The sequence below is a fragment of the Schistocerca serialis genome, chromosome 1 (assembly GCF_023864345.2).
Source record: "Schistocerca serialis cubense isolate TAMUIC-IGC-003099 chromosome 1, iqSchSeri2.2, whole genome shotgun sequence".
Classification (NCBI taxonomy): Eukaryota; Metazoa; Arthropoda; class Insecta; order Orthoptera; family Acrididae; genus Schistocerca; species Schistocerca serialis.
Window position 1 is genome coordinate 292,814,839 of NC_064638.1, and position 16,085 is coordinate 292,830,923.

Sequence of the window (16,085 nt, forward strand, 5' to 3'; positions counted from 1 at the left end):
TTTTGTAACACTGTGTCTAATAAACCTGTAGTTTTCGTGGATCACCGATACACAAGTTGAAGGTGATACATGAGATGCTGCACGCATCGCTAAAATTATGGACCAGCGTGGCGTTACGTATACTGTTAGCATAAATAGCTTGAACTTTCCATCGATTTTATTCGCATTACAATTTCTCGTGGTCTACAACACAGAAAATTTGAATTCAGAATTCAATAACTGGCGATAGAAATCTCCTTATGAAGACTTAACGGGGATGCACAGTCTACACATAATCTTTTTCATATCTAGTATTGTGGTTGTGAATTTCACAGTACATCTTATATTTACTATTGCTGAAGTGATGAACTGTTTTCGTTTACTTTCGAAGTTGCCTTTGTTCTTGTCTACGCAAACTTCGTTTAATTTATGTTAAGATATAAGCCCGTAAGGGAGTTTACCAATTAAGGCGCGTAGCCTTAGGCAACCACTGTAAATTTGGCTCCTCTCAAATCGGCGAATTCGATCAAACTTTCTGTCCTCCGTCGTCACAGCTGCAAGCATTTGGACTACAGTACAACTGCGAAAGTAATAAAGGTAAGGCATGAATATCACGCAACATACGAAACAGAAAAGTTGTAAAATCGTACCGCACATCCATGTGATTCACAATTGCCAAATGAAAAGCGAAATAATGTATGAATCGAGAATTATAGTAGGTACCATATTGTTAAATCGCTTCCAACTGCTTTATTCTATTCCATAAGAATATATTCTTATGTAAAAAAAAAACCGTAGTCGAAATATTTTTGATCGTGTATTATCAGCACTCCCAGGTGTGCAACCGAACGGTCATCCTCTTGTTGATTATTGGTGTGTGACGTCATGACGGCGTGGAGTTTGGTTTGTGCGTGTGGCGTGTTAATAGATGTCGTCGTGTTGTGGTTTGTTGTGCCCTCTACTTCACACCCTTAAAGGTGAAATTTCGAGCAATGCCTTACTAAATGATGTCTGCAGTATCCCCTCTTTCACCCTTTTGGGACTGAATTTCCAAAAACACTGGCACATGTAATTTTTTATTTATAGCCAAGATAAAGCTTTAAAAATACTTTAGTAGTACTTTAATAATGCTGTATTTTCAAGAAAACACTTTCACCCATTATTTCACCCCCATAGGAATTAAATTTCCAAAAATTGTAAAACACATGTTTCTTTATTTGGAAAAACCAAATACCAATTATCATAGTTCTAGCTTTAAAATTGCCGTAATAGCACCATATTTACAAAAAGCCTCTCATCCTGTACTTCACTTCCTTAAGAGTGGAATTTTGAACAATCCCGTACTAAATGATGCCTGATCAACACCCTCTTCAAATTGCAGGTTTCTATCTCGCTTTGGATTGGCAGTGATGAGTCAGTGAATCACTTATGCCCTGTTTCATCCCTTCAGGTGTTGAATTTCCAAAAACACTGAAGCATGTAATTTTTATTGCCAACCAAGAAGCCAAATTCAAAATTTCTTGGATATAGCTTTAAAAATGCTTTCATAATGAAATATTTTCTAAAAACATTACATCCCCTCATTCATCCCCTTTAAGGATGGAATTTTCAAAAAAGCTGGAATGCGAATTTTTTATTTTTAGGACTACCTGAGAAGTCACATACCAATTTTCATTGATGGAGATGTAAAAATGCTTTAATAGTTCTTTAATAAGAGCATATTTTCAGAAAACCACTTTAATCTACTGTTTCACTCTCATAGGGATAAAATTTCCAAAAATGGTGCTGAAATGTGTATTTCTTTATTTCTGAGCAACCAAATACCAATTTTTGTAGTTCTAGTTTCAAAATTGCCTTAATAGTAACTTTTTCGTTAAAACCGTTTGTCTCCTATTTCACCCCCTCAGGGGTGTAATTTTCAAAAATCTTTTTTTAAACAATTCCTACAGCATAAGACCAATGCCCTCTTCGAATTTCAAGTTTCTGTTCTTAGTGGTTTGAGGTGGGCAATGATGTGTCAGTCAGGATATTTCCTTTTAAAAAGAGATTACTGAGTTCATAGTAAAACAAGCTCCTTTCTCACAGCATGTCAAAAACCATTCTCCATCAATAATTATAAAAAGATTTAATACAGATTTGAAACACTTAATTACAGGTGACTAGAAATTGAGGCGTATGAAAATGCGGCAAGTGAACATTTGAAATTTGATTGGAGCAAGTAAGACATTGGGAACAAATTGGAGCACCAACAGAAAGCTTGTTTTAGTTAGAGATTTTTCAGTGGTTAACTGGACTGAGAAAGGGTTTTCTGGGAAGACCATTGTGAGGAAGGGAAATGTGGACCATAAGAAAAGTGTAAAGATAGATTTTTTTGGAGGGGGGAGGGAGTACGATATTATATTGCTCTGTACGAAGCCCTTATCAGGAAAAAGAAAAGAAAGTTTGACACATGTTAAGGTAGATTTAAGCGCTAAAACTGACATTGGAGGGAGCAATGAACGTGGAAGGACAGTGAAAGCACTTTTTGTGATGGACCCCTTGGGCAACTTTTCAGAAGCAGCAGCCTTTGAACCGTTCTGAACCCTTACCCATTGATGACAGCTGTAGCTATAGGTATTTTGTGTGAAGTGTTCAGCAATTGCATGTTGGGCATATTGCTCATAGCCTCCCACAAACATAGTACTGCCTCAATAGCAGCGACAGGAGATTATTACTGTATGTGAGCAGTGGCGCAAGTGCAAGACAGATCTCCCATTTTGTATCTTAGCTGTGAAACTGACTGACTAAGTGATTGCATGTAGTCCAAACGTGTAGGTAGCAAAAAAATCACCAGGAAGTAGAACATCTAATTTCTTGCAATAGAAAAATAGAAACTTTCATGCTGATCTGAAATTGTTACTTTTGATAGTGCCTTTTTATTCTATAAACTATTTAAGTTTTGTCATTAAAGCTGGTGGATATGTCCATAAGAGTAAAAAAATTTACTTTTACTGTGAAATTCAAATATGGTTGACCAGTAGCATCTGTAGGATGGTAGATTAATATGGCCATTTTGGTAAACATATGCACTCATCCTTGTGATTATTTAACTTCTGTGCATGGCATCAGTAGGTTGCCACACATACAGACATACAAATCACTCAATTATAAATAGTATGTATACGAACTTGTTTGATATCATTTTGTTAGTAATCACTGCTAATGACGTGTAGAATATAAAATTGACAAAATGATAAAACAGTAGATTTTTTTAAACATAAATATATTCATTCACAGTTATTTCAAGCAGTACAACTGATTTTTTTCATTAATGAGTAGAGTACCATCAATGGTTGTATTGGAACAGCACGTGTACACTGTTGCAATAGTTACTTCTGCCTGCTAATGCATTTGTGAATATCAATAAAATCTTCACATTTGCAAGATGCATCTTTTAAACTGAGAAGATTTTATTGAAGCATGGTCGCCACAAAAGACCAGAGGACATATTTCTTGACTCATTTCACATTTCTGAAAGTCTTTTATAATCTGTGAGTTAATATTCAGTTAACATAGCGATATACTTGTATTTGAGATAAGTTCATTTCAAAAGAAAGCAAATCAATAGTCAATGTTGTTAACTTGTGATTGTGGGGTGTCACTCAACTTGGAGGCAGCTGTTTCAAATCCAGTCTGTGAAACAAAGTTTCCTTCCAGTATATTGTCAAATGGTGATTTTGCACCAGTGTCCCGAATTAAAGTCCAACTCTCTCTCTTTTGTGTCTCATGGAGTGAGGACATGTGATACTGTTGATGGTGAATTGTCCTTCCAATAAAAATGTTAAAGTTGGTGGCCATTTTGGTGCTACTTGATAGGAATAGGCCACAAACCATCTCCATTACGACATTGCCCAGTACGGCCATTTGGGTGAACCATGTTTACCCTCACTACTCATTTTCTGAATGTGGGACTGATGGTGTTCATATCTTGGTCCAGTGTTCATTATTTGAGTTTTCTATGGTCTCTCTCTTTCATTTCAGACCTCTGTCAGGTTGGATTATGCTTGAAAACCATGGCTGATTGATTAATTCATCTGTAGCAGAACTTACTGATGTGGTGTCTAATGAAATATCAGCTGTAAAAACAACAAATATTCTCATTTTGAGAACACGAACATGTTCTCTGAGAAGGTGCACATACACAACAATCTTTGTCTGAGCATTCTATAATGCACATTGTTTGTGATCAATACAGTAATTAGTCCATAAATTGGCAAGACTGTGATGACTTCTGAAAAATGGTGAACCTAACTCATTGTAATGGCATTTCAATAAATTAATGTCTTATGATACTTATTTCATAAGAAAACACAACTGTGTGTTTAGCAGACATTACTTAGGTACATAAGTATTAGGTTACCGGTACTAAATAGTTGTAAGCATAAGACGATGTTTTCTGTACATTATTTAATGAGCACTACAGGGTAGGTTGAAATTAGACAAAGTTGCATTTGTTATGAGAGCATAATGTGGACAGAAACCTAGATGCGAAGTAAAGTAATACAGTAGTCCTGGGTGGAATACAAAAATGGAAGGAGTAATGGTTGCACATCACTGTATAGCAGAGGAGAGGCATTGTATAGTTGCTGGACCTGTAAATGCACACACACACACACACATACACACACACACACACACACACACACACACACACACACACACACACACACACACACAATGGGGACAGGGGTGGGGGTAAGTGTGGGACAAACATTATTGGAAACTGAGGCCGTGAGGATTACAAGACCAAGGGATATGTTGTAAGGACAATAGCTCACATCTGTGTAATTCAGAGATGATGATCTTGGGGGAGATGTCATGGGGGAGGGGGGAGGGAGATCCAAGAAGCATGGGTTGTGAAGCAGCCATTGAAGTTGAGCATGTTGTGACTGGTAGTGTGTTCTGTCATCTAGTGGCAGAGGATTGGAAGAAGGTTTGGTGTTAGGATGTACCAGGATAATTGTAAATTGGTATGAGATTGGGGGAAAGGATCAAAGGAAGGATTTTCCTCATATCTTGGCATTATGATAGAAAGTTGAATGTCATCTCAGTGGTGGAGGTCAACTTCCAGAAAGGAACCACACTAGCCTGATGAGGATCAAGTGAAATATGTAGGAGAGAAGGTTTTGAGAGTATGGAGGAATGAAAATAGAATATTTTGCCCCTGGAACCAGGTCATAAATATATTATCACTGAGCTTGAACCAGACAATAAATTTTATATCTTGGGCATCTTGGAAGACAGGCATATATTTACATACATAGGAGAGTGCTTTGTAAGTGCCCAAGGATGTGCCATGGATTCTTTTGTACATCTTCCTTGTAAAAGAGGAGGAGTTACAAGGAAAATTGGAATTGGTTTGTATACAGAATGCAGTGGATTTGAAATCAGCATGACATTGGGAGAGATAAAAAGAGTATTCAGTAGTGTATAAATACCCAAGTAGTGTGTAAATACCCCATATGAATTATATTCCATATCTATATAATAGAGGGAAACATTCCATGTGGAAAAAATATATCTAAAAACAAAGATGATGTAACTTACCAAACGAAAGCATTGGTATGTTGATAGAGACACTAACAAACACAAACACACACACAAAATTCAAGCTTTCACAACCCACAGTTGCTTCATCAGGAAAGAGGGAAGGGGAGGGAAAGATGAAAGGATGTGGGTTTTAAGGGAGAGGGTAAGGAGTCATTCCAATCCCGGAAGCAGAAAGACTTACCTTAGGGGGAAAAAAGGACAGGTATACACTCCCTCACTCTCTCTCTCTCTCTCTCTCTCTCTCTCTCTCTCTCTCTCTCTCTCTCTCTCTCTCTCTCTCTCTCTCACACACACACACACACACGTGTGTGCGAGTGTATACCTGACCTTTTTTCCCCCTAAGGTAAGTCTTTCTGCTCCCGGGATTGGAATGACTCCTTACCCTCTCCCTTAAAACCCACATCCTTTCATCTTTCCCTCTCCTTCCCTCTTTCCTGATGAAGCAACCGTGGGTTGCGAAAGGTTGAATTTTGTGTGTGTGTTTGTTTTTGTTAGTGTCTCTATCAACATACCAACGCTTTCGTTTGGTAAGTTACATCATCTTTGTTTTTAGATATATTCCATATCTAGATAAAAGGGACAATCAAGGTTTTCAAAGACCACTTGTAGGTGCTGGTAGCTGTGCTATTGCATTTTTAAACACAGTTTCGAGATAGAGAGGTGTTGGTGGATTTGTGCTTGGTGACTAAAGTGCCAAGTTCAATAAGGTTTTCATGGTTGATAAAAATGGTTTAATTTTCAATACATGGTGAATTAGTGGGAGTTTATGGAACAAGTGTAATATCAAGAAGGCAGGTTGGTTTCGGTGTCATGATTTTTATAAAGACAGAGCCAATGTGTGAGGTGAACAAAGGTCAAGGTGACCAAGGACATCCACCTCCAACAACTATGTGTTTCATGTCAAATGGTTGCCTCTCCCCAAGCATCACATTCATGTGAGGCAAATTACATGGAAATTCAACATCTCCATTGTCAACATAGTGAATGTTGTGTGTAACACATTGGACTACCAGAAGACTTCCTGGGTATCATAGTAATTCTCAGACAGATCAGTGCCAACAGAATAGTGTTGTCTCTCCAATGTTTAATGCACTATGTTGTCTAAAAGGACACACTGTGGGTGCTTCATTTGACACCTGAGACAAAAAAGCATCAATATCATGGAACACATATTGTCTCTCCCACATAATACATTAAAACAACAGTACCAGCTAAAAAAATTGTGGCTCCTGTCTTTTGGGACTTAAAGGGTGTGCTGGTGTTTGATTTCCCACCCGTGGGGAGACTGTGAATACTGCCAGTTATAGTTCTTGCTGGGATGGTTGCAGGAGGTGATTCAGAGGAAACAACTGGATTTGCTTTTGAAAGATGCCTTATTGTTGTGGAACAATGATGACCACATATGGCATTGATTATGTGTTATTCAGTCCAGTATTTCCAATGGTTTGTTTTGGATCACCCTCTATACAGGACAGTTCTCACACCAAGTGAGTTTCGTTTCTTTGGTACCATTAAATGAGCACCTGGTTGGGTGCCATTTCATGAAATTATACAGGCTTTCAGAAGATTATTATTAAGTGGCTCTTAAATTGGGACCCTAATATCTTTCTCCCTTTTCTGTTATATTGGTTTGTACGTGTTTTGCCAAATTAATAACAATAACTTGGCAGTGTTCAGTCTTATGTCTTATTTTGTTCCCTAGGGATTTGTCTTTATGTTGAAAAATGTTTGTGCTTAATTACTCAATGCACCTTATATACTATTCCATTTTTTGTAATTGATCGTATAATCACCATGACATACTTTTTAGTAACTTTTATTTTTGTGCCCTCAAGATTGTAGCTCAGCTTTTCTAATTTCTGTACTTTTATGTTATAGTAGCAAAATGGGTCCAAAGAAGAAAGGTAAAGGAAATAAACTGTCTCGTATGAGTGAAGAAGAGAGAGCTCGATATCTACAGCATAGAGCTGCAATTGAGGAAGAAGCCAGGAGGCGTAAACAACAACTTATTGCCACATTTATGAAGGTGCATATCCAGATATTTTGCAAGTCTCTCATGTACTTTAAAAATTGTTGCACTCAAAATATTACAATTAATAATATTTTCTAACACATTCAGGATAATTTCATATTGTTTATTATTTTCTGAAAGTTGTGTTTTGCCAACAGCTATAGATTTGTTAACTGTGGATAATTACATTATATCAAAATTCAGCTAAAGGTTCTCTCTCTCTCTCTCTTTTATTTAGGTGGAGACTTTGAGGACAAGGAGTCTTACCACTAGAGTGTAGGATTTATACGTGCCAATATTGTGGATCTCATTAAATACTGTTTGAGATTATTCATCTTTTCTGGGGAATATTTTCATTAATAAATTTTAATTTCTTTTTCTGATTTACTTTAATCTCTCAGCTTTCTCTGAATGCACTACTTTGATATGGGCTAATCTTCTGGGGAAATTCAGCCACCAGCATAAAGATCTTTAGGATGCAGAAAAGAGCAATCAGGGCTATCTGCAACTTAAGAAAACTGGAAACATGTAGACCACATTTCATCCAGATGAAAATAATGAGCCTACCGAGCCTTTACATATATGAGTGTATCCTGTTCACAAATGTGTATCTTTTAAACCAAACTGGACATCTTCAACAAAATAAGCATATACACAGTCACAACACAAGAAACACAAATAATATCCACATGTCACAGTGTAGAACAGCACAGTACCAAAAAAGTGTATCACAGATAACAGTTCAGCTATATAACAGCCTACGCAGTGATTTAAAATCGCAGCAACATAAAACTTTTTTTAAACATAATCTTAAGTCATTTCTAGTGGAAAAATGATTTTACTCTGTAAAAGAATTTTTAAATTACAAAAAATAGCCTTGTAAACAATGATTATCTAATAATAGTTAAATTCAAATTGTCACTTGTCACTTATGATAGTTATCTGTAATTAATTTTGTCATGCTTTCTCTCTCTCTCTCTGTCTGTGTCTGTGTGTGTGTGTGTGTGTGTGTGTGTGTGTGTGTGTGTGTGTGTGTGTGTGTGTGTTTCTGCTCCTTTCGCAATTTTGACTTGTCCTATATTCAATGTACTGTTTAAGTACGTAATGAATCAAATGGACCAATAAATGAATGAATGAATGCATTGTACATTTGCATTTGTTCTGTAATAAGAAACAGTTCAGTGATGTAAATTTCTGAAAAATCCATGGTTGTGCGTTATTATCTTTACAGAACAAGCTTAAGCATGAAGAAGCATTCACACGACTTAATATGGCAAAAATTAACCAAGAGTGGCGTCAGATATTGCGTAACATAAAAACCAAGGAGCTGAAGCAGAATTTGACTGTAAGCAAACTTGTTTATTATTTATTATTTTATTGTTGTCATAGTTGATTATGGATTTCTTGGATCAACAGCACTGCAGATGTTATAATTTTTAATTTGATTGCTCATAAAAAATATAAAGATGATGATTGAGGACTCATAGAGAATAAGAATCTGACAATAATCTGTACTGATGAACTGGAATTGTGTTGCAAACATTATTCTAAACTAAATAATTTCCACATCGAAACATTAGAATATTAACTCCACATATGAAGCACTAGCAATCCGGAGTATTATTAGATGAGAAAGAAGAACTGTTATGCAAATGAAATTCATTTCCCCGGTTGTAGATGCAAGACATTTGAAGATAACTGAGATAATTAAATACTAAATTTATAGTGTTCTTAGCACTGGCAGAAATAATTGGGTCTAATAGCAAGTAATCACACTCATAGGTTTGAACTGTACGTTAATTTGTTCTGGACATTTCACGAAGATAGAGCTTTCCAAACTTTTACTCATGGTGACATCCGTATAACACGTAAAAATTCACAAGGCTCTGTTTCTTTAATATTAATAAAGGAGATCTTATTGTAACAAATGAGATTTTAACCCCTTAACTTAATACTGCAAGTTATCTTGTTTTTATTATTTTGACAGAAACTTAAAATCATGAGTATACTCGACCAGCTTAAGAAGAGACATTCAAAAAAATAAAACCCTGCTTATATTCATTTCAAGACTGATGTTGAAGTGTTTGACCAGTAGAGAGCATCTGGCCTTACATTTGTATACTGGCATTTGTGTTTTGGTTGAAGTGGCTACCACTAGATATTGTCTGTACTGTGTGCAATTTTGGATGCACAACAATAAAACACACACTTTCAGCCTCTCTCCTGTATTATGCAAGTACTGCTTTCAAAAAAGGATGACTATAGTGATCCTGAGTTTGACAGTGAATTTAGTGGTGCAAAAAGTGAAGAAGAATGTGATGTTATTTCATTAGAGACTGAAAGTGATGACAGTTCATCAGTTGAGTGACTACTGCTCGTTGGTGGTATGAGATAAATAGATCCACTGTGCTCCAGTCAGCTCCTCCAAAATTTGTGTTCACGGGAAACAGTTGTGAAATACATGGTTAGGTTTCATAGCTGCTCAGAAACTAAAAAGTGACTTTAATTTTCAGGATAGGCTATTTTAGTCAAAGTCCAATGCACGAGTACAAGCAGGATTTTATTATTGGTGATCTTCAAAATTTTGTAACTCATTACATTGAGCTTTAAAAGCTATTGTTATATGTCTAAATGTAATTTCATTCATTGTATGATATTTTTTATTAATAAAAAAGTTTTTTGGAACATAATTTGAAAAAAAAAAATAATATGTTAAGGGGTTAAATAAATATTAATTTTTATATTTCATTTCCAAGTTCAGTATAATTGAATTAAACAACTTTTCACCGATACAAAACTTTTCAGTACTATTATGAGTAAAATGACTCACATGGAATTGATGACCATTAAAAATCTGAGTTTACTAGTGTCACAACATTCTTGATGCTACTACTCGACACTTAGTGGTGTCCTTACAGTTTTTGAAGCCCTGCACTGAAAGGTCTTGGTTTCAAGTACACAACAACTACACAGCTTATAAAAAATAGAAATTACTTTCCTTTGATAGATTTATTCAGCAAAGAATTGAAGCATAGTAATATATGATGAATGAGAAGATGTAACCAACACACACACACACACACACACACACACACACACACACACACACACACACAAACACCATATCTCATATCTTTCTCCTATGAGTTATTGGATGTATTTTGTTTTATTTTATTTATTTATTTATTTTTTTTTTTTTTGACAGATATTTGGGATTTGGTTTTTGTGTTGCGTAGCTTGAATGAGTCCAAACAAACACTATTAATCATGTTTTTTCCGCAAGAAATGTTGGTTTTTTTCCTCATTACAAACTCTTTTTATAAGTGGAATGTTAAGTGGATGTTAAATAGAGTGGTCTCAAATTACTCTAGTGGGATATGCAGTTTAATGAAATGTATCTAAAAGGACAGCAAAACAGAAGGAATAATCAGTACTTCTGCGGTGAATGACTACAGCTGCTGAAGACTGTGACAGACAGAAAACACACAATGGTTCAATATACAAGATGTGCCATGTCAAGCCATCAAGGTATGGTCAGCAACTCTGTGTCACATGAAATGTCATATTTATTTGGACTAATTCAGTATACTTGGTGCAAAAACAAAATTGCAAATATCTTCAGAAACATAAGAGGAAATGTGTGTGATAACTCATATGAGAGACACCTGTTATAGCATCTATAATCCCTCCTGCATGAATGGAGTGTTGACTTTTTAGCAAATAGGAGATAGTCAAGTTGAAAAAGTGCACCACAGGAATACTATTAAACTGGGCGATCATATAATGTGCAGTCATAATATTAAAGTGGATGACATTAAAAATGGGCTCTCAGGGGGTTCAGAGGTCCATCCCTGTTCCTAATCTGTATAAATTACTATTCAATAGCTCAGTGAAGTACTGTTCAAAAACTTTTTGTTATATCCTAGCCAGTAATGCCACCCGAGCCCGCTGCCAAAAGGTTGGCAGCATCAAAGTCCGGACGCCGTCCGCATAAGCAGCGCCAGCGAGACAGGAAATCGCCGCAAGTCTGCGCGCGCCACCGCTGGCTTCTGGTTTCTTAAAGCGCTGGAGTCGCGAGCGCTAGGACAGTTCTGTATTCGCCGCTCAGTTGTATACTCACCACCGAATTGTGTACTTGCTAGTCAGTTGTGTGTTCATCGCGGCAGAGTTGTTGTTTGTCGTCAGCCGATGTTGACCTAGCCGCTCCGACTTGAACTAGACAGATTTCTGTAGACACGGAGTTCACTACTGTGTTTCTGTATCTTCATTAATAAAGATAAGTACCGACTTTTATTTAATCAGAGTGTTTGGGTTTTCATCTTTCTGTTCACTGTTCCAGCGGACCGGTCGGCCCGCTATTAAAAGTGTGGCGGTGACTTCGTAAGCCGTTTCTACAGCGAATTGTTTGTCACTACGAACGCCGCCACAAAACTTTTAATGTCTTCTCATGTCACAAGCTTATTAATCAGGTCCTAAACTCAACCACACCAGGCACATTGCCGACAATAGCTAAACAGACCTGCAACTGGTTCAGAGTGAATGGTCTAGGTCCTAATCTCACAAAGATTGTTACTGAGCAATGTCATACACATAAAAATCATATGATAGAATCAGAAACACAATTCAATGGTTGTGTATTAAATGATCATGATGTGAAAATTTCTTTGGGATCGTGCTGGATAACAATCTGAATTGAAGAAAAAAAAAAGGTTCTGACATGTGAATGGAAGGCCAGAGTGCTACTGTATTTAGTATACTTACATTTCCTGTTATTTTGTGGGATCGTTTGCTGATACAGTGCAGTAAGGCAAAGAAAATATTCATTCAGCGAAAGAGAGCAGTGAGAATACTAGTTGTTAAGAGCAAACCTTTAAGACATCTCTTCATAGATCTGGGAACAATTCCACTGACTTCCCAACATATTTTTGCAATTATGGTAATTTTCACTAGTAATAAAAGTCGTTTTCAGTTGAACTGTGATTTACACAACAGCAGTACATGACAAAAATAACTTCGTTTTAAACATTGTCTCATTGTATAGTGTTTAGAATGAGTTCTTGAATTATTTAGTGCAAGTTTTCAACAATATTGCGTCCTGCGAATAACAAGATATTGGAAATTCATTTAAATTCAAATTAAATTTAAAAATAAAGCTAGGGAAATTCCAGGTTGTAATATAAACAATGTAAAGGAAAGATAGATTGCAACTCACCGTAAAGATAGTATGTTGAGTTGCAAACAGGCATAATGAGAAGACGTATATACATTAGCTTTTGGCCAAAGCCTTCTTCAGAAAAGGAGTCTCACACACACACACACACACACACACACACACACACACACACACACACACACACTCACACACACACACACATGACTGCTATCTGGAGAGCTCATACAGGAATGCAACTGTCATGTAAAATGGAAGCAGTAATCGGCAGAGGGTGGGGAAGGGCAAGGGATAGCAAGGTATTTGTGCGAAACGAGAAGAGCACTGTCTGGTGGAGCATGCAGGGACAAGGCAGCCATCAGGTGCAGCATCGGGAGGCTGTTGGGCAGGTGGGAAGTGGGTGGAAATGGGGAGCAAAAAACGAAAGGAGAGGAGAAAAGACAGGCAGCAAAAAAATAGGGTGAGGGGATGTGAATAGGGAAAAGGTGGTAGGACGGGGGTATGGGGATGTACTGTAGGTTGAGGCCAGGATAATTTCGAGATCAGAGAATGTGTTGCAGGGATAACTCCCACCTGCCGCAGTTCAGAAAAGGTGGTGGTGGTGGTGGTGGTGGGAAGGATCCAAATGCTTTGACTGTCTATCATCATGCCCTGAAATGAGGGACATCCTACCTCAAGACCCTTTCCACTCCTCCGAAAGTGGTGTTCTGTCCCCCGCCTAACCTCCACACATTGTAGTCCATCCCTATGCTGCCCCCAATTGCAACCCTTGCCACAAGGATCATATCCCTAGGGAAGACCCAGGTGCACAACCTGCCCAATCCATCCACCCAGCACTTCCTTTTAAGTCTTGTCACAGGCTTATCATATCCCACCAGAGACTGGGCCACGTGTGAAAGCAGCCATGTCATGTACCAGCTCTGCTGCAATCATTGGATAGCTTTTTATGGTGGTATGACTACCAACCAGCTGTCTACCAAGATTAATGGCCACTGCCAAACTGTTGCCCAGAATAAAGTGGACTACCCTGTAGCCCAGCATGCAGCTGAGCAAGACACGCTTGACTTCAATGGCTGCATCACTACTTGAGCCATCCGAATTCTCCACTCCAACACCAGGTTTTCTGAGCTGCTCAGCTGTGAGTTGTCCTTACAACACATTTTCTGCTCCCAATATTATCCTGGTCTCAGCCTGTGGAAACTTACTGTCCCCACAGCCTCCACTCAACAGTTTCCACCCTCTCTGTCCTATCGCCTCCTCCTTGTCCTCATCTCCTCACCCTCTTTGTGTTCTGTACTGTTGTTCTTTCCCCTTCCCCTCTCCTCTCCTTTTTTGCTTCCCATCCCTCCCCCTCCCTCCCCTTCCCACCTCCCTGCCCACAGCCTCTCAATGCTATGCTTGTTGGCAGTCCAGTTTGTGCACACTTCACCAGACAGCACTCTTTTCTTCACACCCCAACCCTGCCACCCTTTACCCTTTCCCGCCCCTCCAGATCACTACTTTCATTCTACATGACAGTTGCATTCTGGTACGAGCTTCCAGAGCTGGCAGTCATGTGTGTGCGAAGTGTCCTTATGTGTGTGAATGAAAGTGTGTGTGTTTCCTTTTCCGAAGAAAGCCAGATGAAAGCTTATGTGTAACTGTCTTTTCATTGTGCCTGCCTGCAACTCACCATGGCATTTTTATAGTGAATAGCAATCTATCTTTTCCTTATATTGTTAAAATTAAAAATAATCATTATTAGATTCCTGTTTGCTGTACGACAAGTAACAGTGTTCATTGTAAACAAGATTCTGTTCCAATGGCACATAGTTAAATGTTGTTCTACACTTAGTACTAATATGAGTATTGATGAAACTTGAAATGGTCAAAAATGAAAGTTACAGCAATCCTGTGATTATATGTAGAGAATTTATACCAGCCTTTGATGGCACAGATTTTTAAAATTTGATTACTAGTTTCAATCGTTTATGTTCATCTTCAAATCAGTAGGTGTGTTAGAAAAATTTTTATGTTTTTTATGCCATTAATAATCAAATAAAAAACCTTGCTTGAGGTAAGCAACAGCTATGAAAATATAAATGAAGAAACAACATATTTTTACAAATAAACACTTCCCTGTTAATTTCAGTATGTTATTTGTTTACTGAATAACAACAAATAGTTTGTAATAGTTTATTGGTAGTTATTTATTAATATAGTTTCTAGCAGTTGTTTCACTTAATTACTGTATATTTATACTCATTTTACATCTCTGAAGGTTCTATCTGAGATTTGATGTTTGGAGTATAACAGATGAAAAGTTGTCCACATCCTCCATGAAGACAATTTAGATACTGGGAAGCTGAAAAACAGTATATAATAGTGTCTTATTAGTCAGTCCTCATATAAATTATACAGCTATGTGAATTCTATGATTTTAGATTTCTTTTAGAAGTGAGGAACAGTATTTGTAGAAAAAAGCCACATTTACAGCATGTATATTTATTTGTTTTTACTTTATGTGTTTCCTGCATTAACAGAAAATAATTTAGATCTTTTATAGTGTTCTAAGCAACACTGTTTCCAGAAAAAACAAGCCACTTTTCCAGCAGTGTGTATTAATTTGTCTTGCTTTATTTGTTCCCTACATTAATATAAATATCATGCACATCCCAGTAGGCAAACAATTTACTTAGAGAAGTTATAGATTTTTAAAGTAACAGTTGTCACAGGTTTGTAACAACTACATTCAAAGAAATTTTACATGTAAAGAGAGTAAACCATTAGCTTTAAGTGGAGAGCAGACTAATATTGGTGACATTTGATTATCTCTACAATGTATGTTGAATAAATAAAGGAATTACAGCAAACAATGTGACATACATAAGAAGTACAATAGCTGCTCCATCATATGTCTACACCATCTAAATTGAGTATTTTGTTACTGATAAAGCCTTTGAACATAGTAGCAAGAATCTGGGTACTGGTTTTGCCCATATGAATGTTTGAATACCAATACCAACACAAGCTATTATTATCTCCTCTAATGATGTTGTCATTGACAGTAGATTAAATAATGTTATTATGTCTTGCAGTTACAGACAAGGACACATATACTACCAAAAGAAGTCAAATTGATTGCTCCATTTGCAGTGAATAGTTTATCCAATTTACTGGGTCATACTGCTAGCTGCAGGCAAAAAGGTGGGGTGTGTCTTGTGGATCACCACAGTCTCTGGTCATCCTTCTACTAAGAGATTATCAGAACTTTTTTTCACTTCATATTCATGCTTCATCTTCTCAAGTGGTGCAGCTGTCTGTAATCTGATATCTGCAGATGCTTTTACCATAAGA

General features: G+C 37.2%; 1 protein-coding gene across 1 annotated transcript in view; it reads left to right on the forward strand.

Moving 5' to 3' along the window:
- The first annotated feature begins 430 nt into the window (after positions 1 to 430).
- LOC126468959 (dynein regulatory complex subunit 2-like) overlaps positions 431 to 16,085 on the forward strand; it is a 55,336-nt gene continuing 39,681 nt past the window's right edge. Inside the window, exons 1-3 of the mRNA XM_050096593.1 lie at positions 431 to 576; positions 7,447 to 7,594; positions 8,811 to 8,924. Of these exons, the coding sequence (XP_049952550.1) occupies positions 7,454 to 7,594; positions 8,811 to 8,924 (255 nt within the window). The 5' untranslated portion in view covers positions 431 to 576; positions 7,447 to 7,453. The remainder of the gene's footprint in view (positions 577 to 7,446; positions 7,595 to 8,810; positions 8,925 to 16,085) is intronic.